This window comes from Hippoglossus stenolepis, chromosome 11 (assembly GCF_022539355.2).
Source record: "Hippoglossus stenolepis isolate QCI-W04-F060 chromosome 11, HSTE1.2, whole genome shotgun sequence".
NCBI classification, from domain to species: Eukaryota; Metazoa; Chordata; class Actinopteri; order Pleuronectiformes; family Pleuronectidae; genus Hippoglossus; species Hippoglossus stenolepis.
This window is the reverse complement of record NC_061493.1, coordinates 12,953,766-12,977,410: the sequence shown is the minus strand read 5'-3', so window position 1 is coordinate 12,977,410 and position 23,645 is coordinate 12,953,766. Positions and strand designations below refer to the sequence as shown.

The 23,645-nt window shown below is 40.9% G+C and overlaps 1 protein-coding gene across 2 annotated transcripts in view; it reads left to right on the top strand.

Annotated features, from left to right (window-relative positions):
- The window catches only part of LOC118117284 (glypican-5), a 95,433-nt gene that overhangs the window by 59,238 nt on the left and 12,550 nt on the right, over positions 1–23,645 (top strand). For both annotated transcript variants that reach the window (XM_035169395.2, XM_035169394.2), the window contains 2 exons: positions 2,341–2,461; positions 17,589–17,727. In XM_035169395.2, the coding sequence (XP_035025286.2) occupies positions 2,341–2,461; positions 17,589–17,727 (260 nt within the window). The remainder of the gene's footprint in view (positions 1–2,340; positions 2,462–17,588; positions 17,728–23,645) is intronic.

Genomic DNA, 23,645 nt, shown 5'->3' with positions numbered 1-23,645 from the left:
ACACAAGAGACTGGGATAATTATTCCTGCTGCACTTATTTTTCTTGAACAGTGTTCTGTTTTTTCTTCACAGTTTAATTCACTTGGACACAGGGCTAATAGCGAGTTAACTGTTTTGAACCGTGTACATTGCCTTTGGCAGGAAACTTATCATAACATCGGAGGTCCGCTCCAGATCTGTCGAGAAATTTGCAGCCTTAATTGTATGTCTATCAGGTAATCATCTCTGGGATGTCCCGCTGTGTCGGTTGTCACATCCCCTACGCAATATCAAACAAACCCCGCAATGAAATGTTCCAGGCCTAACACGCCTGCCAGACTCACCCTGACACCTCCCTTTCATTACCATCCCATCTGATGAGCTCATTTCCACGCCAACACTGTTATCCCAAGCCAAGGCTGGAGACTGACACGCATACTCTCCCTAAAACACAGGCCCCCACTTTCAACCACTGCTCAGGGAACCGTTTGATGCTTCAATTAATCATTTCTGTCAGGGGGCGGGAAGTTGGAAGTCCAAAAGGTATCGATTGTTTTCATCTCGACAAAAGAGGAGTCAGATCTGCCGGCAATTAAGAGTTCAATTGTTGTCAACGCAGACAGTGGTTTGTGTGTCTGTGTCAGGAGGAAGAGGAGGGATATCCACTTTGCAAATACAGTAAAATCAGAGGAGGAAGAGGAAATAGACAAGAAGGAGATATGTCAAGCAGATGGGGAAGTGAGACATTTTTGCATTTTTATTGGCCTGATCTGTAAAGCTCTGTTTCAGCACACCGGAGGAGCACAGAGCTCATCAATACATTGCTTACATACCCCCAGATTCTCAAGTTCAGCATTTTTATGATTGCCTCCCCTCACATCCTTATGAACACATACAAGTGTGTTCATGCACACCTACACACACCGATCCAACACATCCATACAAACACAATCACTTACACCATTCATAATCACTTTATCGGCCTTGCGCTGCCTGTGGAAGCATCAATTGATTTGATGCCTGTAAATGTCATTGCTCTTCAGTACTGTTAATTTCCCCTACGCTCGGAAGATCCCCATCCACTCACAGTATATCTCCCATATTCATTTAGATAACGGTGTAATGGCCCTGCGGAAAAAAAACATGTATAGATCTAAGTTCAATAATGACTCGTCATACTCATCTATGTTGTTAAGAGTGGTTAGTATTGATCCTCCAAACCACCCTTGGATACAAACCATAGCCCGTGTATGACCTAGATTGTCATTGCAACTACTACAATTATAAAGTAACATTTTTCTCAGATTTGTGAGGTTTTAAAAAAGATTGTGGTTCGGGGTAATTAGACAATCTTTGTTGTCATGATAACAATAACGAGTAATGTTTTTTTTATCCCTGTAGTCCTAACACAGACTTTGTAGCTGAATATACCACGTCACTCAACTTCCTCCTTTGGTTCCGTCATAGTTGCAATGGCCACTAGAGGTCGCTTAACATTAAAACGGAATTATCAGTCGTATGCTAAGCTGCTGGGACAGAACTATGGGTTTATTTTTTGTGTGTTTGTTTGTTTTTTTTAGCCTGGATTAGGTGGATGATTGATTTTTTATTATTTATATTGATTATTTACATAATAGCCGTGACAAAGAGGATGTGAGTGACTTTGAACAGCAGCAGTTTCTCTCCTATGTTAATGACTTGGATTTTTCTTCTGAAGATGTAGCGTCTGAGCTTCTCATTTGTAAACACTAATCACTATCCAACCAACTATGAGATGACATTGTAATCATACTGGTTGCTATAATTAGTGAATTTGTCTGTAGCAAACAAGTTAGATACTAGTCAATTAGTCATCAGTGTCTAATGACTCAGCTCCAGTTGCCCACTAGTCACTAACTTTTATTAGCAACAGTTAATCAATGACCTTTAACATAAATAATAATGAAGAGATGATGAATATAGCAGAACATTTCTGAATGCTTGTAATATTTCATTAAACGCCTGCTTAACACAGTAAATATTCATTTCATACATTTTGACATTAAAACTAATTATTCCTGGAAGCTGTAGTGTGCTGATTCACAATGAGTTCGTATTTCTTTCAGCCAAAAATTGTGTTTGTCTTAATTTTACACAGTTAATACAGAGCCCTTCTAAATCAGGCGTGCTGTGAGAACTGTTAACCTCCCTGACATCAGCTGAACAACAGCTCTGACAAAATCAACAGCTCTAATCCCTGCCAGGCCCAAGGAGCATGCCAGGGATTAAAAGGGTCCAGCCCGCCATGTGTCTCTGTTTCATGTTTTATTCTGCAGTTTTCTGTGCTGTGTCTGATTCTCTCTTTTCTTTTTCGTCTCACAGCTATTCTGGCAGAGTTGTTGGAAACGGTCTGCACGCTCAGAGGCAAAACCCGGAGGTCAAAGTTCGCAGTGTTGACCCTTCACTGGCAGAGGTGAAGGAGAGGTTGGATCGCTTCAACCAGGTAGGATGACCTTTGCTCAGAATGATTATTATTAATACAGACTGTACAGATACACATAAATATATCTTTGAAGAAGACAACAGAAGACAAAAGAGAAAAGATGCATTTAAATGAATAAGAGCAGAAATAAGAAGTAGGGCATTAAAAGAAAACAAAAAAGATAATATAAATACAATATACAAAGAAATAAAACTGAAATGGTATAAATAAATAGAAACATTTATAAATAAATATAATACAATTAATAGTCAGACGATGCTTTAGGTCTTGAGCTTGTTATCAACATCGTCCGCTGCCCTCAGGTCTTTAGGCTGTTCCAGTCGTGGACCACAGTCGACCTATTGATGTTCTTTATTTATTTTTGGCCACTACCAGAAGACCTGAGGGTTCTAGCAGCTTCATGGGATAAAAGACAGTCTGATGAATAGGTTGGACCAAGACCATTAAGAGCTTTATAAACCAATAGAGGGATCTTAAAATCGATTCTGAACCAGACGGTTGACCACTCCAGAGACTTTGGAATTCATATAATGTGCTCTCTTTCTGGTGTTGGTCAATACAGCTGAGTTTCGAAACTGTTGCTATATATATATATATATATATATATATAAGCAATATATTCTTCTCAGGCAGAAGAGCCTGACCGATCTATTGGTTAGCAGATGAATTTGGGCAGTACCAGCATTTCGTAGACATATCAGTACCATACCATTTCTAGGTGAACTAAATATGCAAGAGAAGTCTTACATGTCACTGTTTTTAACATTGTTTAAGATTTTATTTCATTAAAAAAATAAGACCCACTTCTCCAGGCACCACTACACCACTGGAAATCAGTGAAAATGTTGATAAATACCCTATATCGCAGTGTTATAGTAGCAATGGTTGAGTAGGTTTTGTGTAATCCTTCGAACTAAGAAAGAAAGAAACTAACGCAGATGAAAACACAACCTCCTTGGTGGAGATAATCAAAAAATGTTCCATTGCCAATTCATATATATAAAAATATATATATCAGTTTTAATTGTTTTGCTCTGACTGAGCTGCAGAATATTTATCTGCCATCCATAACTGAATTACAAAAAAGTCTGGGTCTATCAAAGGACATTGATTGACCCAGACTCCTCAGGAGACAGCATTTGAAAGATGTTTTTATTTTAGTTACATAAGAACATTTTATGACAGTAATAAAATCTAATTCCACTGAAACCAATTAAACGTTATTAGTCAGATGATAGTTTTATGTAATAACAAGCCTCAGTTGATCGGGCTTTTGTCTAATTAGTACAACTCATACAATATAAGCCATAGTCAGACAAACGGCTGACAAGTCCTTGCCGTTCAATTCAAAGACTTGTTTTGAATGCAGAGGCAGATATCAAAGATAAATGAAAAGGACAGAAGGTGAAAGGGAGACAGTGACAGAAAAAAGTGAATTACTTTGGAAAGAAAAAAGAAAAAAGATGAGAGACGGGAGCAAAAGGTCAGGAATGAGTGACGGATAGGCCCAGATGACACAAGCAGCTTCAAAGTGACGCTGTTTGTCATGTAGATGGGGTTTAGGGCTGAAAAGGACCAAGAATAAAAGGGCCATTTCACACAGTCCCTACAGGCCATTTGAGGAGACAAACGGGGCAGGATTCGGTTCCCCTCTGCCTGCCTACCCTTTTGTGGCCCTGAAAATTATGCCCATGGATCGTTCACCGGCTATCTCTCACTTTCTATCACTAAATCCTCCTCTCTTTCTCCAGTTTTTACCCTTTTCTGTACCCGTTTGATTTCTGATCCTTCCCCCCGAAAGACTTTCCCCTGTCTGCCCCTAATTCTCGCTTGTCTTTGTCTTTCTGTTGACCCACTCTATATCATGACTTTATCCTCTTCTGCAAACATCCTCTATACCTTCACCTCCTCCTTTTTTCTCTCCATACATTGCCTTGCCCGCTCCATTCAGGTGTAACTTGTGTCGTACATACACCCCTGTCCACCTGTTCTGCACACTGACAGCTCGAGATCATTTCTGTCTGAGCACAACATCCGATTGTGCACGGTGGCTGTCAAGTACCCCGTTGGCATGGCAACCGTGCCGAGTTGAGCCGGCCTGTTGACATTTACAGGGTTGAGACGCCCACCTGCAATCTAAACCAGGTGGCCGAGGGCGGCGGAGCTTTGTGGCTGTGCCAGATAAGAGCAGAGAATCATCGAGTGTTAAACGGCCTAATTTGGGCTTTTTGAGCTGCATCCAGAATAGCTAAAGATCCAAGGGTAGAGAAACACGTTTTTATCACGCGTGCTCACACTTGCTGTCACACACACTTTTGCATTGATGTCATACACATTCATCAAACTGTAAAAGCACTGCATGCTACTTATGTGATGTCTTCTGCTGCTGTAACATTGCAAATTTCCCCATTGCGGGACTAATAAAGGACTTCTTATCTTATCTTATCTCATCAGCTTGAGGTTTGCGTCAAATCTAGTTCTTTTCCCAAATTTTTACATTTAAACTTTTGACGCTCACCTGTGACGTCTACTTACCCTGGGTACTATTCATACTAATTTATATCGATCAAAGAGGGTTGGTTCAGAATTAGATGTCCTGGCAACAGCCATAACAGACTGAAGTAGCCCATAGCACACGCAAAAGTCTTTCCACCCCACCACTGAAATACTGGCACTTCGACTGTGAAAGGAAGTTAGTCGGAGCTATATTACACCAAATCAGGGAGTGTATCTCATACCTAATTATGTTTGTAGGTAAATTCAACTTGAGGTTCTCAATTATTAACCAGGTCGTTTTTTAACAAACGTTTAATTGAATTAAAGTGGTAATTTTCTGTCTTATTTGTCCTTGTTTGGAGTCAGATATTAAACCTTATTTAAATTGAATGAAATCACATCCTCATTTAAAAAAGAAGTCTGAACACAAGCCGCACGCTAAATAAGTGGCTCCATAATCAAGTCACATGTCTTGTTTTTCTCGTTTTTGATCAAACAAGGTCAGGACTTGTCCGCAGCTACAAAACAGCCTCCAACTGATTTCTTTCGGAGACAGGGCTATTGTTTAAAAATCTTCCATGTGGGCAAGTCATTTCACAAAATAAGTTTATTTGCAGATTGATTTTGGCAAGTCCATCCGGATCACTTTCCATTCCACGAATTTCACTGGATCGCCTCGCTGCCTCTCAGGCTGTAGAGTTAATTGCAGTTAAATCACGAGGGAGTAGTTTACAGATATGAGGCATCGTTGATCAGTTCTGATTTGTTCGAGCAGACAAGGTATTTAGGCCTTGACAAAGCTCCGTGATTATGGACTTGACCTTGAGTGCAACAAAAAACATAACGGGAAGCGATGTTGTTAATTTTGTGCTGAGACATCTCTGGTGAAGCAGATAATCAAACTCATGTCTGTACAATTGTTCACAATGGTTCTCTGTGTCTGTGTTCCAGTAGTTCCAGCTTTGCTAAAAAACAACTTTCAGACATTCAAAGTGAGGACAGTCATCTCTATTAGTCTTCTCTGATCCAAAGAAATCCATGGGGTCTCAATGTTAGAAGTCCAATTACACATTTCTGTGTGTTTGTCTTTTTCATCCTTGAAGAAGAGCTCTAGCCTGGCTCATTATTGTCAGTATGAAACAAATACACACAGTGGACTGGTATTCACAGACTGTATTTCTCTTTTTTGACTGAAAAAGTATTGCAGGTATTTCAACAAATCCCTAATCTGAGTTTTCCCAGATTTGAATAAACCTCCATTTCCGGGATTAGTGAGATTGAGACGTGTATATTTTTACCTAGTGGAGAGCAGTTAGACCCAGAGGACTGTGGCACTAAGAGGATTGGGAAACTGCTGCTGATGAATCACAGACTCTGACCCCTCATTTACCCGTGGCATTCTCCTCTTAAAGCACTCAGAGCCAAATACAAAATGAACACAGACACTAACACACACACACCCACACATACAAAGACACACGCCCGTACACACGAGCACAACCTGTGACAGACAGGTTTGCGAGGCGAAAGGGAAAAGAGGGATCATACACACATTTGTGGCAAAACATCTCTAGTTGAACCAAGTTCCTAAAAGCTGGAAACAACACAAACACACAGCACAAAAAACTAATCTCCTGACCTCCAATAAAATGGTCCATTAAGTGAATAGGCCTGCGTATCTCCTCTGACTATATCCTCTTTCTCGCTCTCTTGCTCTCCGCCTGTAAATATTGCGGATGTGGACAATAAATGTTTCAAAGTGGATTTTTGATTCCCGGCCATGGGTCCAGCTGTTTTTGGGTGGGGATCCTGTCACAATGCTCTGTCTGTTTCCCTGGGACTACTCGGACCGCGAGGATCATTTGTCGGTTCGTCAATTTGCTCTTAAGTAAATGCAGAAAGCAGTGGCAGAGTTTAGGGGCAAAACATGCACATGTCTTTATTTTTCTCTCCGACACACACACACACACACACACACACACACACAAACAAGGACAGCATCATTAGCAATGGTGAAAGCTGCGTTGAATGGGGGGCTGTAAAGAGTCCAGCATGAAAAAGTCCAGTACACAGCAGCCAGTTGTGTGTGTGATTGATGAGATTGGCTACTGCTTTGCTGTCTGGTTTGGCCTGTGGCCCAGACAGGTTCCACATCAGAGAAATCTGACTTATGTTTAACACACACTCAACACATCCCCTGTGGAACCCGCGGATCTTCGAATCTATAGCAGCTACTGCCGGGACTAAGAGTTACTGTCGGCTCTTGTTTGTGAGCATGACAGTTTAAATGGGATTTAGGAGGACTGTAAGAATAAAATAAAAAGTTTTACGTTAAATCCTAAATATCATATACTGTAGGTGTAGTTGTATGAGTAACCCACAGTTTCCCTTCACTGAATATACAGTCAGTCAGCAGTCAGAAAAGTTTTGAGCTGTAAAGAGTGGAGTCCAGGGCTGAGCTGGCAGCGCGTCATAGGGAGGGGACAGATTCTTTCCACTTGAAGATGATGATGGAGCCGGCCGTCACTGGAGCTCTGCTGCTCTTTGCTGCTGCTGCTGCTGCTATGGCAACGACACAGCAACAAGTCTCGATGCTCAGGGCGCCCTATTAGTTTGGCAACCAAACTTCATGAACCCAGACTCTACTCTTAGGCATAACATGCTTTTTTTTTTACCATCACAATTAGATGAAAATGTCATAAAAATCGGTGACTGTTTTTCCACATTTTCACATATTTACTTTCCTCATGGGTTTAGCTCCATGAAAGTAAGAAAATATGTGACCTGTTACTGTTTCTGGCACATAGTTGTGAAAAATCAAATTTTTTCATTCTAATGTGATGCATGTGTAAAACCAAGTCAACACGCCATGTTCCAAAGGTCATCTGCAACAGGGATTACAGGCTCCTTTCATGGAAATGGAAGCAGGGTACCACACGCAGCTCATGTAGAGAGAAAATCTATTAATCACTCATGCAACTACACAAAATCATCATCTCAATACAAGCAAGCAATCGTGCTGTCCACCCATGTCGAGTCAGCATACGGCTAATCGGATTAGCAAGACGGACAACATCTGAAACCACAGGAGTTGTGTGCTAAATTGTAGCTGCTACTAGCTAGCTTTACACTGACACGAAAAAATGTTAAGGTTAAAAAATGCACATCCAGAAAAGGAAGATGGAATCAGCATCAAGCAATGATGATCTGCTACTTCTTTTATCTAATAACAAGGGTATAGTGATGAAATACCTTGGTACACCTAATATTGATGAAGAGAGGGGGGAACTTGAGGCCCACTGCTTGGTTCCGGAGCTTTAAGGCTGCTGCACACTAGAGGATAGTCAGGCTGATTTTAGACCTGATTTGCCCCGTTTCAACAATCACGGGGTCGTTCACGACTGGAGTTCAATCAGGCCCAAATAATCCTGAAGTATGAGAGGTTTACAAATCGTAATGCGACCGATTGAGTTGGATCTCCAATTGTAAATATCAAACGCTGACTGACAAAAACTCACAATAGTCATTGACTGGGAAGCGTCACCAACCGAATGTTGTGTACTTGTACAGCTGCGGCTAAAAACAACAATACATTCAACTCACATCCAGCTCGCGCTGCAGATAATTTAACATCATAGTTTTTTTTCCCTTTCCTTTTAACTCTCTGGAATAGCCACTGTGAAATTGTTTCCTACAAATGTCAAGTATGTGGTTTTACCTTCAGGCCAAATCATCTAGTGTGTGCGTTCTGATGATTATAAGATTACAAATTTTAAAAGTCAAATCCGTCATTATGTCTGTGATTTCTCCCACGTTTTGTAAGATCGGCCAAGAGTTGTAAATCCTCTAGTGTGCAGCAGCCTTTAATCGGACCACAGCCACTTCAGGACATATTTCAGAATGTCAGTTCGACAATTTGAATAACGGCTGGCACCAAGATAAATATTTTATTCTTTAGTTTGGTAGTATTTAATTTGATTAAGGTTCCATTTGATAGTAAACAGTCATACATTTGGTTCATTCATTTCCTTTGACAGATGTTGGATCGCCTGTTTCTTCAAGTCAGTGACAAAAATAACTGCAATATATCAAATATGTTGAGTAACTCTTCAAATAAACTTCATATCAGACTGTACAGAGGAGGAGGATGTTCCTCTCCTATAACTGCTTCAAAATGTGCATTCTGATTAGTGAGATGTGTGTGTTAGATGTGAGAAGCGGAACCTGTACCCTGCTCTAACAAAATGCTGCAATATCGCTCAGCTCAGTCACTGAAATGAAAGCTTTTATTATCTGGATAAAGGTTTGAAAACTTTGAATGAAATGTGTTTAGTGTCCAAAGGCTTTAAGACAAAACGATGACAATGGCACCAAAGACATTAACCACTGTGACTATATCAACAATACAAGCAATATCATTAATGAAAGTTTCAAACAGACACACTCAAAATGATTCTGCACAGCAGCAGCTGAACCGAGCTATGCACTTAAACGTAAGTGTAGGTGTCGCTGTTGAAAAGAACATGACATTTACCAAACAGGTTTTCATGTAGACCCACTTGAATTCGTGCTGAGAGAAGAAGTAAATGCGCAGTTTTGTAGGAAGAGAAACTCTTCAGGTTTATGGTTTCCTTCCCTGCTTCATAATCACAGGGAAGGAAACCACAAACCTGAAGAGAGACCTTAAGGCGCACCACAGATATTGAGGGAACCTAACGTTGAGATATTAAATGACGCTTTACCTTTGAAGCCATATGAAGCCAACTGCCAAAGGCTGCGGTGTAACATCATCTAGTAGCATCGCACAACAACGGGACATTACTACATTGCTAACAGATGTAGATTTAGTCTCACTGAAAGTCAGTAGCACGGTCGGCTACGTTAGCTCATGTTTTACTTAAGACAAATTGTGTGGGTGCATTGAAGATGTTAACTAGGTTAAAGCACACGCAACTTAATTTCCATACACATTTCCGGTCTGTTTGAAAATGTCAGTGACAGTTTCCAGATATTTTATTTACACATTTATATAAATGGCAGTTTACGAGTTATTATAAACACTTATTGTATAACACAGTCTAGTACAACACTACCACAAATTAAAGATTAAAATCGACACGTTTCTGGCGCAAGCCTCAGAAAACACAGCATTTGTCAAGTCGGGATTTATTGCAGGGCTGTTGCACAAGGTTGTTTTGATGTCAGAGGCTTTTTTTCGCAGGTTTACTTTTTGATTGACTCAAGTTAGATTGCATCAGATTTGCTTATGTTGTTGCAGTTGGATGAAATCATATTTGAAGGAGTTTGCTGAGGTTTGACAGAAATACTCGTTCTCAGTCTTTGACCAGGACAAGACTATAACAGACAAAGGAGATAACTGGTTGAGGTTGACTAAATAGGATTCAAAGTAAAACTCAGGATTAAGACAGCGAAATTCTGTTGCTGAAACGAAAGCTTGTATCTGGATACAGGTTTGAAAACTATTAATAAAATGTGCCTAGTGTGCAAAGGCTTTAAATTGAAAACAACAGTAATTATTGCCTCAGTAGATTTATTAATCAATTGTTTGATTTTATATTTCTTGGAAGTCTAAATTGCGTTACAGGCCCAGGTACGATCCAAATAGGAAAAAATAGGACCCTAATTTATTTTGTCCTATTTCACATGAATGATATTAAAGTTGACGTACTGTAGGACCTCCACTGATTAATGCAGCATGTGTGCTCATGACGTTTATAATGATGGACATTCATGTTGAGTGACCAGCAGTGGTTACATATGAGGGGAGGGGGCTCTTTAAACCTGCTGCCTTACAAGGGCCCCCGAAGCCCAGTTTGAGGTCTGTAAGGCTGCTGCTTCCCAGAATCACAGCAGCAGCTCTCAGCGTCTGTTGATCCTCACATTTCTCACAACAGACTTCTCATCAACAAGGTAGCTGTTGGAACATGCTCCCTGAAACTGCTGATGTCACTCAAACTGTCAAATGTTTTTTGAACAGCGTCTCCATCATCTCGCTGACAGAAAACAAAGTTCATTCACACGGACACACATCGCACACACACCCTCCTTCAGTCAGGGCCTGACAGTAGCAGGGTGTGACAGCTCCACGCCACGGTGCGTTGCTGTGATTGACTCATGAGGGTTGCATGAGGTCATGGCCAATAAAGTGTCACTAACAGTTAGCAACAGAATTGGCTTGTGCTAACTTGCAGTGAATGGGTGTGTGGAATTGTTTAAAGGATGTCCTTACCGTAACTCAGACGTCTTGGGAAATCATTTCCTTATTTTCAAAAGCATATGCATTTTTTTTAGAGTTTGTACTGACTGTTGAAAGGGGACTGATTAGCCTTTGTTGCAGAAAACGCCCCCACGTGAAAAGCCATTTTCATTTGGCTCATAACTTTGGAGACAAATGCCAAATTTTCCAGCGTATTCAAGAGAAATGTTTTGTTTCTTCAGGAGCTTTTCTGCCTAAAGAAACATTCTTTCTATTGTTTTCTAGTCTTCTTTCCTTTACTCGTATAAATTAAGTCAAACCCACATCCTGCAACTGCAAACTAACTTAACCATTGTCTAAATTTACCATAAGTGATTTGGCAACATTTGATGGAGATGTAAACATATTTAGTTGCAGTAACTCCAACATTATGAATCCTACTCATGTAGGTATTAAGCTTTTCATCAAAAAAATGCCCGCAACCGCCAATATACATGATATCAATCACTATTGATCCACATCCAGACAGAGAAATATAAAACACTTTTTATCATTGAAATAACATTTTTCAGGTTTTTGTGGTCGAGTGAGGGCGAGTGAGAGTGTCCATGTATCTGCTCAAATATTTTTTGAGCTAATATTTATATAACTGCAGGACATCTGCTATTTTACACAGCGATAAGAGAATTGCTGTTCATCTTTTCGTTTTCTACAGTGTGTTATAGATTTCACATAAAAAGGTCAACAAGGCACAAATATCTGGCTGTCAGCTTTGGATCGCTGGTTTTATTTTGGCTTCATCTTCAACCTCAGAATAGGACAACATCAGAACAGTACTCGGCTCAGTGTGTTCTTATGCCTTTGAATTTGAAATCACTTTGGAATCATTATAATTTTTTCCATTTTGTGGATGGCAATGCAGAGTTTTACTTAAGTCCAGAGTCCAGAATTTGCTTAATCCATCAATCAGAGGCTCCCTATTGATTAAGAACTGTAGAGAAATACCCTGGCCCTAACAGGCACAACTAATCCACACAAACAACACATCACATGTCTTCCAGAATCAGCAGCTACGGATGGCTAAGCTGTGCAGCAATCCACAGTTTTGCTTTCAGCCTGTCATTCTTCCTTGAATACTTTCTGCTACTTTCTCTCACTCTCTCTCCCTGTCAAACTTGTACTTTGGAAGAAATACCGTGTACTTTATTCCCCTTCGGCTGCCTTCTCTTGGTCATGCCGTCTGAGATGCATAGAGAATCGTAGCCATTTCCTCTGGAGACTGGGACACACACACACATGCTTGTTCGGTCTTTCAGCTGACGTTTGTTTTCGCTCAAAGGCTTTATGAGTTTTCACAGAATGTGAGAGAATGTAGAGAATTCTAATTTAAAAGTCAAGAGGACTTTTGCAGACTTTCACAGATTCCCACTGTCACTTTTTCCTTAGGTCTCGTCCAGCTTTTCCTTCCCTTCTCCTCCTCTCGGTCCACACACGCAGTTTTACCACCATTGCCCTTAATGAGGTGATACTGTTTCAAATTGTCAGGGAAGAGAAAGACCACATGTCTCGATTTGGACGTGCAAGGGTTATGACTTATGATCCTGCTTCACTAGTTTGACAACTGCCTGCACGGAAACACACACTCTTACACAACCACTATGGCAGTTGCTGTATTCATATACCATCCCTAACGGTCACATTTTTAAATTTCATAATCAGATGTTCTCTTTCCACATTAAACTGGGTTGGTATCCATATTTGCCTCCTGGTTAAGTTGTACACACACATACGCAAACTTCTTCTTAAGATGATCGGTCAACTCTGTCCGGTTATTTTAATTTGCAGAAGGCATTCACATGCAGGAATTCAGCCCCTGACGCTCTCATCCTGCCCCGTCATCCTTTGACTGGAGCGGAGGGTTGAGCGGGGGGAGAAAGAGCCGGTGGGGTGAGACGAGACTCTAGAAAACATTTCATGATTTGGGATTTTATTCAAAGCCGTGTGGGAATAAATGATTTCTCTTCAGATGCCAGGGTAATTTCAAGGTAATCCTTAAGAAGGCTGGCAGCTTGCTTTTTTGCCACCCCTCACTTTCCCTCAGCGCCCTCACCTGCTTGCACAACTCCAGGACCAAACTCCCCGACTGAACCTTTTGAACAAATTATTACAGATTTTTATATTTTCTCTCTCTTTCCTCTACATCCACTTCTCCTTTGTCCTCTGTCCGTCTCTTTTTTCACTCTGACATTTTCTCAATCGATCTCATGGACGTATTGTCTGTAAAAATACTAAATCTACAACAAAGGGCCAATATACTTTACACGACAATGTCCATGACAATGACACAGTAGAACTGCACTGAAGAGAAATGGCTTCACTTTAAATCTGCCAACGATGTTTAAGCAGGATGAAATGTATCATAAAAGAGCCTCAGACACCCATTTGTCAACCAGAAGTATTCTCAATAGCCCATAATGCAGTGCAGACACGAGGAACTACACACGTCTGCCATTGATCATAGTGTAGTTCAGTTTTATAACAAGTAAATAGCAATTTAGCTAAACTTTAGCAGTTTAAATGTTCGTTTTTTTACTTCTCAATATGTGTAGGCTGTTGAAAAACAGTAGCACTATAATCCAACAGCATGAGATTCAGCTTTGTGCCACATATCAGAAAGAAAGTCATGATAGAACAAAGACATCTGTCCCTGTAGGGTTAGAGTCACACTGAATCTCTACTTTCTACTTCACATTCACCAAACGTTACAGTGTGACAGTTCAGGAGGAGACTGCTGAAGGTTTTATTTTTTGCGACATAAATAGTTCATGCTATGTATGTGATTTTATTTTTGCGTGTTGGAAATTAGCATATGTTGCTTAGCATTAATGTGCGTGAACTTTCCTCAGATGTCGTCACTGTTTCCAAAAGAAAAGCCATTTTCAGAGACTCAACAAGATGATCAGTGACAGTCTGAGCTAGTTTTCAGCACAGCAAGTCTTCTTGTGTTTCTTAAAGAAGGTCAGGAGAGAGAGAGAGTCTATTCACTGCGTATAATTCATTCTGCAGTGTTTAAGAACTCATATTTCAGGAGGGTCCATCTCTCTTCCTGTAGCTCCAGGGACAAATTAGAAATTAGCTCCTTTAATGTGTTGTTGGAATGAAACAGTTCACTTCCCTGTGTGTTACCTCTGAATTAACCACAGTGGAGCTCTGGCACTTTTTCAGTCCTGACTTCATCGCAAACAAACCAACAAACTGCTCTGGCCAGCAGCCAACCGACAATTCTACAACGACCCGACTGTGGTTTCCACAGCGACGGCGCCTTAATTGATTCCCTCTCTAATTAACATGCTTTAAGGACAGCTGGGCCAAGCGGCATTGTGTTAAACGTCCTCCGAACGGCCCGGTTATTAGCTTAATACCCAACTGGTTATCTGGATGGTGTTGGTACACACCATTCTGCTGTTCAGCACAGCATTTTCTTGTGAACTCGTGGAATGCGAATTGGATTTATTCAGTTGCTCTGCATAATAAAGAGGTTTAATGTGTTTATCATGGTTGCTGTCCAGAAACAAGAAAGATGTTTTCTCTCTCTTGCTGTCGATCTTCCATTATCTCTTATCTTTATCCTGCAGGCCTCTGCGAAAATATCTGGATTAATGCAGTGAATGGAGATTTAAATTCATACTTTTCTCGTACACAAGTCGTTGTACTTTCACCTGTAATTCATAGCAGCACAACAGTTTCCTCGGAGTGTGAGGAGAAATATGAGTATGACACTTTACTTGGTATAGTTTACAGCTGAGGCAGGAATGATGTTTTTTATTGTGTCTCCTATGAGCCACAAGTCCCCGAACCAAAGCTTGTCCTTATTTTGACACGGCATATCGCATTTCAGCCTCAAAACAGGTGGAACCCGGACTCACAAAGAGCCTGTCAACAGCTGTAATGTGAGCCTCTCCATAGCCATAAAGTGCAAAACTGTGAGTGAGCAATATTGTTCGCATTTTTTCAAAGTAATCCTCTTGTACCTAACTGCTCAAAAACTGAACCATTCACTGACCGTCAGTGGCTTTCAATTTATTTTGTGGTGGGCATGAGTGATATGTTTTAGCTGCTTGTGCTAAAGGGCACACTCGAGTTTCATGAAGCTTGGCCTCGTGTTATGGTTGAACATGACTCAGTACAGTACAGCGCTCATTTTCTCCCACTCGGGCCTGAGTGAAGGGGAGTGCATTCACAAATGGGATACATGACGGATGTAAAGAGTTAGAAAATCACAAGTGCCTGCTAGTGCCGGGATTGTGTTCGGTTTCCTCTTCCCCTCTCCTCAGCAGAGAGTGGTAATAACTACTCTGGCATTAAAACTAGAAAGGATACCGATAACTACTCCTCTGATAACTTTGACATCAGCTGAGCTGTCGCAGAATAACAGTGACAGTCCAACATTTATATGGTGGGAAATAACCTTTTTTTTATTTGTGAACATACCAGCCCCTGTCCAAAGTTTGGACAGAAATATATCAGAACTATGTGTTAAACCTCCTCACCGTGATTACACAATGTATAAGAATTATATCAACATATATATTGGACTTTGTCAAATTGCTTATTATTCATATTGTTTAATTGCTCAGCTCTATATTGGTAAACAACTCTATCTTAAAGATCCAGTGTGTACGATTTAGGTGAAAGGGATCTATTGGCAGAAAATGAATATAAAATCATCCTAGTGATGTTTTCACTAGTGTGTTTCATCTAAATTGTACAAATTTGTTGTTGTATTTACCCTAGAATGTGCAACTTTATATTTAAATACTATTTACATCGTGAGCGGGTCCTCTCTATGGAGGCCGCCATGTTTTTTTACAGTAGCCCAGACTGGACAAACTAAACACATTTTGAGTTTTTATGACAACTGAAGGCTGCCATCAGTATTCAGCTGCAACATGCAACTTTACCAATAGATATCATTAAATTCCACACACTGAACCTTTAAATAAATAAATAAATATATATATATATATATTAAAGGCATGTCAGCTAGAACTGAATGTTTCTTTTGGGGTATTCAGAGCTAGAGAGACTGAGAGACTGACAGAATCTGGTGTCAATAACAAGGATAATAGTCCTTCCTCAACATCCCAAGCCCCCCATCCTCCCACCCACCTCTCAGCATGTCTTTAGTGCTTGTTCGCTCCATGTGAAGGTCAGTTTTGTTCCAAAAGTTATATTTGCCTGCTTTCTCATGAATGTTGGATAGTGTGCGTATGTGCACATGAAGCAAAAGGATGGTCAACACGAGCAAACCGTGTGTCTCCACATGTTCTTTAAATCTGGTATTCGTGCCCGTGTCCTGGCTTCATACTCCAAAGCACCATTTGTTCTTGTGTCAGGGCAGCTCCTCAGATATGGTGTGATGGAACAAAGACCACCTTGATGAGGGTGGACAGCAGGAAGCGCCAGCAGGTGGTCCAATTAGTTTTCCCCATGCTGGGATGAGTGTTAAAGAGAAGTGCTTCATGCCTCAGGCTGAGTCTTAACTCTGAACTCTGGTCATAGTATGATGTGATATGCTTCCCACAAGTCAGGCTGTCAAATGAAAATAAAATATCGGACTAAAATTAGCTGTATCAAAAGATGCATGGCAAATGATTCACAATCTATTAAACTGTAAACTGTAGAAAATTCATTGATGGTTTGATGCTCAGTGATTCAAATTTCACAGATCGTGATTTGCTCACTGGGTGAACTGGAATATAAACTAACATCAGGATGATTGCAGATGTTTTACATTCTAATTCCCACAGAAATAGATGCAATGAACACATGGTCAGTCTTACTATGTTGAGTATTAAACATACAGGACTTATCCAAACTGAACACCAGGAATCTTTTATTGAGTTTAAAAGAAAAGCTGAATGTTGCAGTTTGGAAAAAATAGGACTTAAATATAAACCTTTTTTGTTTGGGGGTCTGTTTCTTAACCTTTTAATCAATGTTCCACCTAAAATGTGTCTGTAATTAAATGCCACACATCATCCTGCCACCCAGGGCCCTTGCTCCTGTACACCACCCACACTGCTCTATTCTATCCCCACGAGGCTATGTGTCATCTGATGGACACTAAAATATACAAGGCCTGTTATATCTAGGCAGGAGCGATGTTGTGTCAACTTAAGAGCAGTAACGCAGGAGACACGAGGAAGCTCTATGTTCCACTGGGACCCGCTGTTCTCCTTACTGGTATTATGTGGCGTTGCAGAACATGGATTTCAACTGTCATAAATCAGATTTTACTCCCAGAGAGACTAGAGGGTGGAAACTGTATAGAAGCAGATAAAAAAAAAGAAAAGATATCTTATACATGAACCAGTGCTTTATGGACCGTGCATTGCTGTGTTTGTGGTTTAGGAGACCCAGGAGAGGTTTCCAAAACTGGACCAGGTGGATGACTGGGACGAGCTGGGCAGTGGGAAGTCGGAGGGCAGCTCCACAGGCTGTGATGACGAAGATGGATGTCAAGCCTCAGGAGACGGTGAAGAAAATATCTGTAAGTGTCCTTCACTCTGCTGATAAAATCCCCCGCTTGTTTTATCATTCACATCCCACATCATGTCCACAACGATCAGTGTGATGATTAAAAATATCATTGTGATATTTTTAAATTGTGCTTTACCTTTTATCAGATGATTTAATGCAGTTTATAACCAAGAACACAGCTGCTTCTGATTTTTTTTTTCCGGAGCCACATTTCACCCGCCCACATGGCGAGGGGAATTCACTTTAACACACGTTTTCCCACTCTGCGATCCTAACTGCATCTCCTTGAGGTTACAGCGAAGGTGGCGACACAAGAGGTTCACATACACACACACTAACACATGCACACACACACACACATACACACACACACACACACATTAGTGAAGAGGTGTTAGGACTTGTGTTGGCTTTGATGATAATCATCTGATCTCCTGTAGAAGCCTCATGTTAATCATCTCTAATTATCATGCTGGTGTTTTTTTAACTACACAGTCAAACTTAGGGGTTTGTTGTACAGCATTTACTTAGTAGCGAGGTGAGAGGAGACAGAAACGTGGGGGAGATAAAACACTCTCAACCATATACACGATGGCAGCGGGTGCGAGGTTGGGTATAAATGTTATGATTTTTTTCTTTTTATTATGTGGTTGGTATATAGGCCATTCGGGGATACTGTGCGCTGAGGCATCCAAGCAGACAGGAGAATGTAACGAGGGGAAGGTCCAGTGATAAGCTGATTCTTTTTGGCTTCCCCAAGTGCAAGACTGCAGTAAAGTCAGATGCTGATTTAGCAGTCATATATATATACATACATAACATTTAGCTCTGTGTTATGTTTACCAACACAGAGGGCTTCATACATTAACATGTGCATTATGATGAGAACGCCACTAAATACAACAAGACATTGGAGTGTGCCGGTCGTCGAGATGTTCTGACCATGACATTCAACATTTTTGGCAAATAATCTAAATTATTTATTAATCTAAATTATACATTTATTATTTATGTTTATTTATTATTATTACAATTATTGTTATATCATTATCCATATCAGTTTACTCGGCTTGGCCGTGACAACGACTATGAACCTACTGTCTCTACCTGTAGTTTGCAAGATGATGTGTCAAGGATTATATATGACTAGACTACGCTATAATTATGGGGAAGTGTAAGTAATTCTGCGTTAAATTTAACCTACAGAAACTTTGGCATCACTGGATCTGTATGTACATTTTCAACAGACCTCATTTTGTCACCTCAAGGGCAACACTGACTTGTTTTAGGCCTATACATTTTCAGCACACTTTTTTTTACAAATTATATATTAGTTGGACCACAGCAAAGACTGACAGGAAGCAAGACATATCCCATCAGTGTCTTCTCCTATCATGATGATGATTACTGGCTTGGTAGTCAAATCCTTATTGTACTCATGTAACACGCGGTGCTTGTCTCATGTAACTACTTGCAGCTATTTGTAGTCCTGGAAGTGGTGTAAAAGGCCACAATTGTCAAAATTATACTATTCTAGCACAAAAAGCAAAAATGAGACCTCATCCACTGCAATTTATTTATGAACAAAAAAATACTCACAAGATGTGAGGGCTCTAAATCAGCATAGAAAAGATCATACAGCCAGTATGGTTTAAAACCAATAGTTTTCAAGGTGGCAAGGAGATGATCCATGCCAATATACAGCTAATGCACCAATCAATAGCCATTACACTCCCAGTAACACACAGCTCTGGACAGGTCATTGCTGCCCTGCTCCTCGTTTTGATGTGGATAAAACATGCCAGCCTCCTCAGAGCTCTGACAACAGAGGCAGTATTTCAGCAGGGGATAATCAATCAAAACCACTGTCTGAGATTTACGGAACAAAACCGATTAGACTGTGCTCAAAGTACAAATCCATATCTTGGTGAGCTTTGTTCAGCTGTACTTGAGCCTTCAAAACAATGTTGGTTACACTATGCAACTTGGAAAAGGTGACCGCCCTATTTGTATCTATAAAAACAGACTGCAGATTATGAGGCAACTCTGACTACATAGCTACTTTCAGACAACTCTGGAAAATTGGGTCTGGATATTTTCCGGACACTCACATATAAAATAACGCAACCAGATATTGTCCAGGTCAGAACAGGAATATATCGATAACATTCACACTTTTGCATCCGTCTCATGTAAGAAACGTTTCAACATTCGACATGTTCTTGCTGTAGCACTGGCTCACACCGAATTCTTTTAGGCGTTTTCCAGAAAACGTCAGGAGCGATTGGCTTCGACATTTGAAACCTCACGTACAGCCCCTACGGAAAGTTTCAGGAAAATGTCAGGAGTTCATGGCATGTCTGAAAGCAGCTTATGCCTCAAAGCAATTAGTTTCTCTGTGGACTATGAATGCTAAGAGCTGGACAACACTCGTCCTCTGGAGTAAAGACTCTATTTATATTGTCCATTTACACTGGCCAAGGCTGGTCAAGTAAGCATGCACTTATCCATGATACTTACACACTCCCCTGCTAAGCACCATAAAGTGACCAGTTCTGGATCAAGAATTTCCTCCGACTATTTTCAAGACTTTAAAGCTCAATATACATCTGACATCTTGAGGCAATGTAGTGCTTGACACTTTAAAATTAGCATTTCAATGTAACATTGACTCATTGGGATTAAGATATGTTAAAGAAGAAATAGAAAAACAAAAAACAGATCGTCTGATCTATTATTCTCTCATGACTTCACAAACATTGGTTTAACCACTATTGATTCAAGCAACAACCTTGGCAACTGTTAAAGGAATTCCTTGTGTTGGTGGGATTGTAATGCATTACAGTGATAGGAGGCATAGTTGCCTCCTATCTGCCATCTGCCTGTTCATTTGTATGCCTCTGTAGATGTGGCAGAGCTCCCAAGGTCCATGTTAAAAAGGGGGCATGACCACCCACTGTTCTGCTGAGGGAGACTTCATTACATGTTAATGAATAGCACTAATCTGCAGAGGACAGACTGACTGTCTCTATCATCACTCAGATATGATGGAACCGCTGCAAGTCTTATAGGAGATGAGATTCATGCACACAGCCCTCTGCATTATAAAATGATGCAGATATATGAGCTTCTATATACATAACTAAGAATAGTTGTGAAAACCAAAGGATTGCAGGTAACTATAGGAACACTGAGCTATATATATATGTATATCTTATGTATGTGTAGGCTTGAGAGAGGGAGTTGGAAAAGTCACATTCTTTTCACATACTCCAATTTGCTCTCCACTACTAGAAGAAAGCGCAGTCTGATTGCATGATCTCATGCCTGTTTGATCGCGGTTCAGATCCTGCTACTTTTGCCTGGAGACATGCTAGTGTACTTTGTGCGCCAACTAAACAAGGCCTGGTCATGTACGAAGCCATGACCACAGCCATGAACAGGAGAATTATTCAGTGAATCTTTAATGAACCATATCATCCCTCTGCCCTGCGGCTGTGAGAGCCTCCTCTGTGGTGCATTTTGTGGCGTGACTATGGCTTATTAACTGTATTGGCCCAGGAACACTTATGGCTGCTCTTTCCAAAGGAGCTATTCATTTGTAGCTTGCCTATTAACGCATTAATCTCTAAAAAAAGACCCACAGTGGCACGTTAGACTATCTCTCCATTAAATATCAAAAGGAGACTCCTAATGTCTGTGCATTTGTCTGCCTGCTTCCCAACAGTCTTGAGTGAGATTCTGGCACAGTGGATGTGCAAATCTGAGAAAACAGACATGGAAGAGATGTTTTTCCTTTTGCATTGAAAGTGCAAGGGAAGAGGGGAGTTTGCTTTTAGTTTTCATGAAATGTTAAAGCAGTTTAGGGTGGAACATGGGAGAAAAATGAAATCCCACTGTAGCCTTTGTGTTTGAGTGCAGTACAGTTTTGTTTGTGCTGCTGTTGAGGCAGTCCACCTGGAAAAGGTGTGAGAAGCCATGAAAATACAGAAAATACACGCAGGAGAAAAGCAAGTTATCCATCTCAGAGGAGGAGGAGAAGTACACACATGGATAAACACTGTCTGTGATTGAGCCAGAGGGATATGCAGTGAAAAAGTGTGAATCGTACAGCCATGGAAGTACAATTCTCTTTGGGTAACAAACACCATCTGTCAGGAACACTGGTGAGCTCATCAAGAAAGTGAAGACACCCCTGGCATTGCTCTCACTCGCTGCACTTCAGTCGCTAAACCTGTCTATTAGCATGGAGCCGCTGGCAATGCTCGTCTTGCCTTGCCATCCTGTTCAAGAACATAATTATGTACATCTGACAAGACGGGAAGATTTAAGAGAGGATCAGTGTGCTTCTGTTTTTCTCGGAGAGAGGGACAAATATATTGACTTTACTCTCCTTGCATACCCTCACACAGAAGGAAACAGCTGGCCGTGTGTGTGTGTGGTGTAAACCTGACCCTAAGGGAAGTAAACTCCGAACACTATTTCAAATTCACAGCTGCTACTTTTGTGAAGTGTTTTTTTAGTATAGCGAAAGTTGCAAATTTTAGTCTACATTTAAACACACACACATACTTGGTCTTCTCCTTTGTGAGGACACAACTACATACTGCTTTGCCTTGCCCTAACCTGCTTCCTATCCTAAACCTAAATCTAATCCTAACCCTAAAAGTTGTATCCCTTACAGTCCTTTGCAGTTTAGTAAGAAGACCGACCAAAATGTCCTGACTCTGGAAGGGCTAATTGTCACACTGGTCCTCAGAAAGATAGACGTACACATGCATTTGTCATATATCAGTGTTAGGGGAGATTATAGGCATGCATGCATGTACTAGAGGCTCATCAAAAGGCCCCAATCAGCTAATTATACATTTAAGTCAGGATGGCACAAACTGTATTTGAGACTTGTATTCATTATCCATCAATGCCCAATGTTCCTTTCACTCTCTATTTTGTTCATGCACACACAAGCTTTCTTGTAGGGAGATGTTAATGTGTCTGATATAACCTTGAATATGACTTTGATTCTGTAATTCAGTGACGTATCATTCCAGTATGTTTTTGAGTTTCTGCTGTGTTTGTTCCTGAATGTCAAAGGAATGGAGAGAACGTCTCTCCAAAGACTATAAGGCTGTAAAGGTGTGGGACAGCTGTTCACCCTGGCAGGGGAAGTACATTCCCAACATGAGCGTCTGCATGGGCAGGATATGGTCAACCTTACACCAGTGTTAGCAGGATTACAATGGATTGGCCCCAAACATACTGCCGCATTCTTTTGCTCTGGACCTAGCACGCATTGACCTTTCATGTTAGAAAACCGGAGATTAAGGGAGGAGAGATGAAAGTTGTTGTTGGAGAAAGGACAAATGGTCAAAAATAGAGGTGTTGGAGCAGGAAAACGCTTTGAGACGAAAATGCGGGGTTAATACCATAGACCTGTATGACGTGATGCTTCAGTACAAGAGGTAACAGAGGATTGGGAGTTCAGCTAACGTGAAGATAAAAAGTTAAGGGTTGAGGTTCAGAGAGGATGATTGTACAAACCTATGATTCAATCTAGCGTGAGAGGGTGGATGAGGGATTTGGTGCTCGTATTCTCTGCCAGGCTTGGTAGACCCAATCCTTGTTCTTCCCATCCTAGGACCTGGAATGAGCCTGGGCCTCAGAGGACTAGCGTGTGTAGAGGCCGGCTGGACAGCAGATGTCCCATGGCGGATATTACCAGTAGGACTGCCATTTCCCCTAGCCTTTCATCTGGAGCTCAAGGGGCTAAGAGTGAGCTCCGTAGGGCAGAGCAGGGCTGGGGAAGAAGGAACCAGAGGATCAGAGATAGCTTTGGCGGGGCAGGGAGATGGTCTGGTTTGCGTATGGATATGGGAGGAGTAAATTACAATTTCTCGCAGATATTCCGACTCATCTGTGACACAGCTA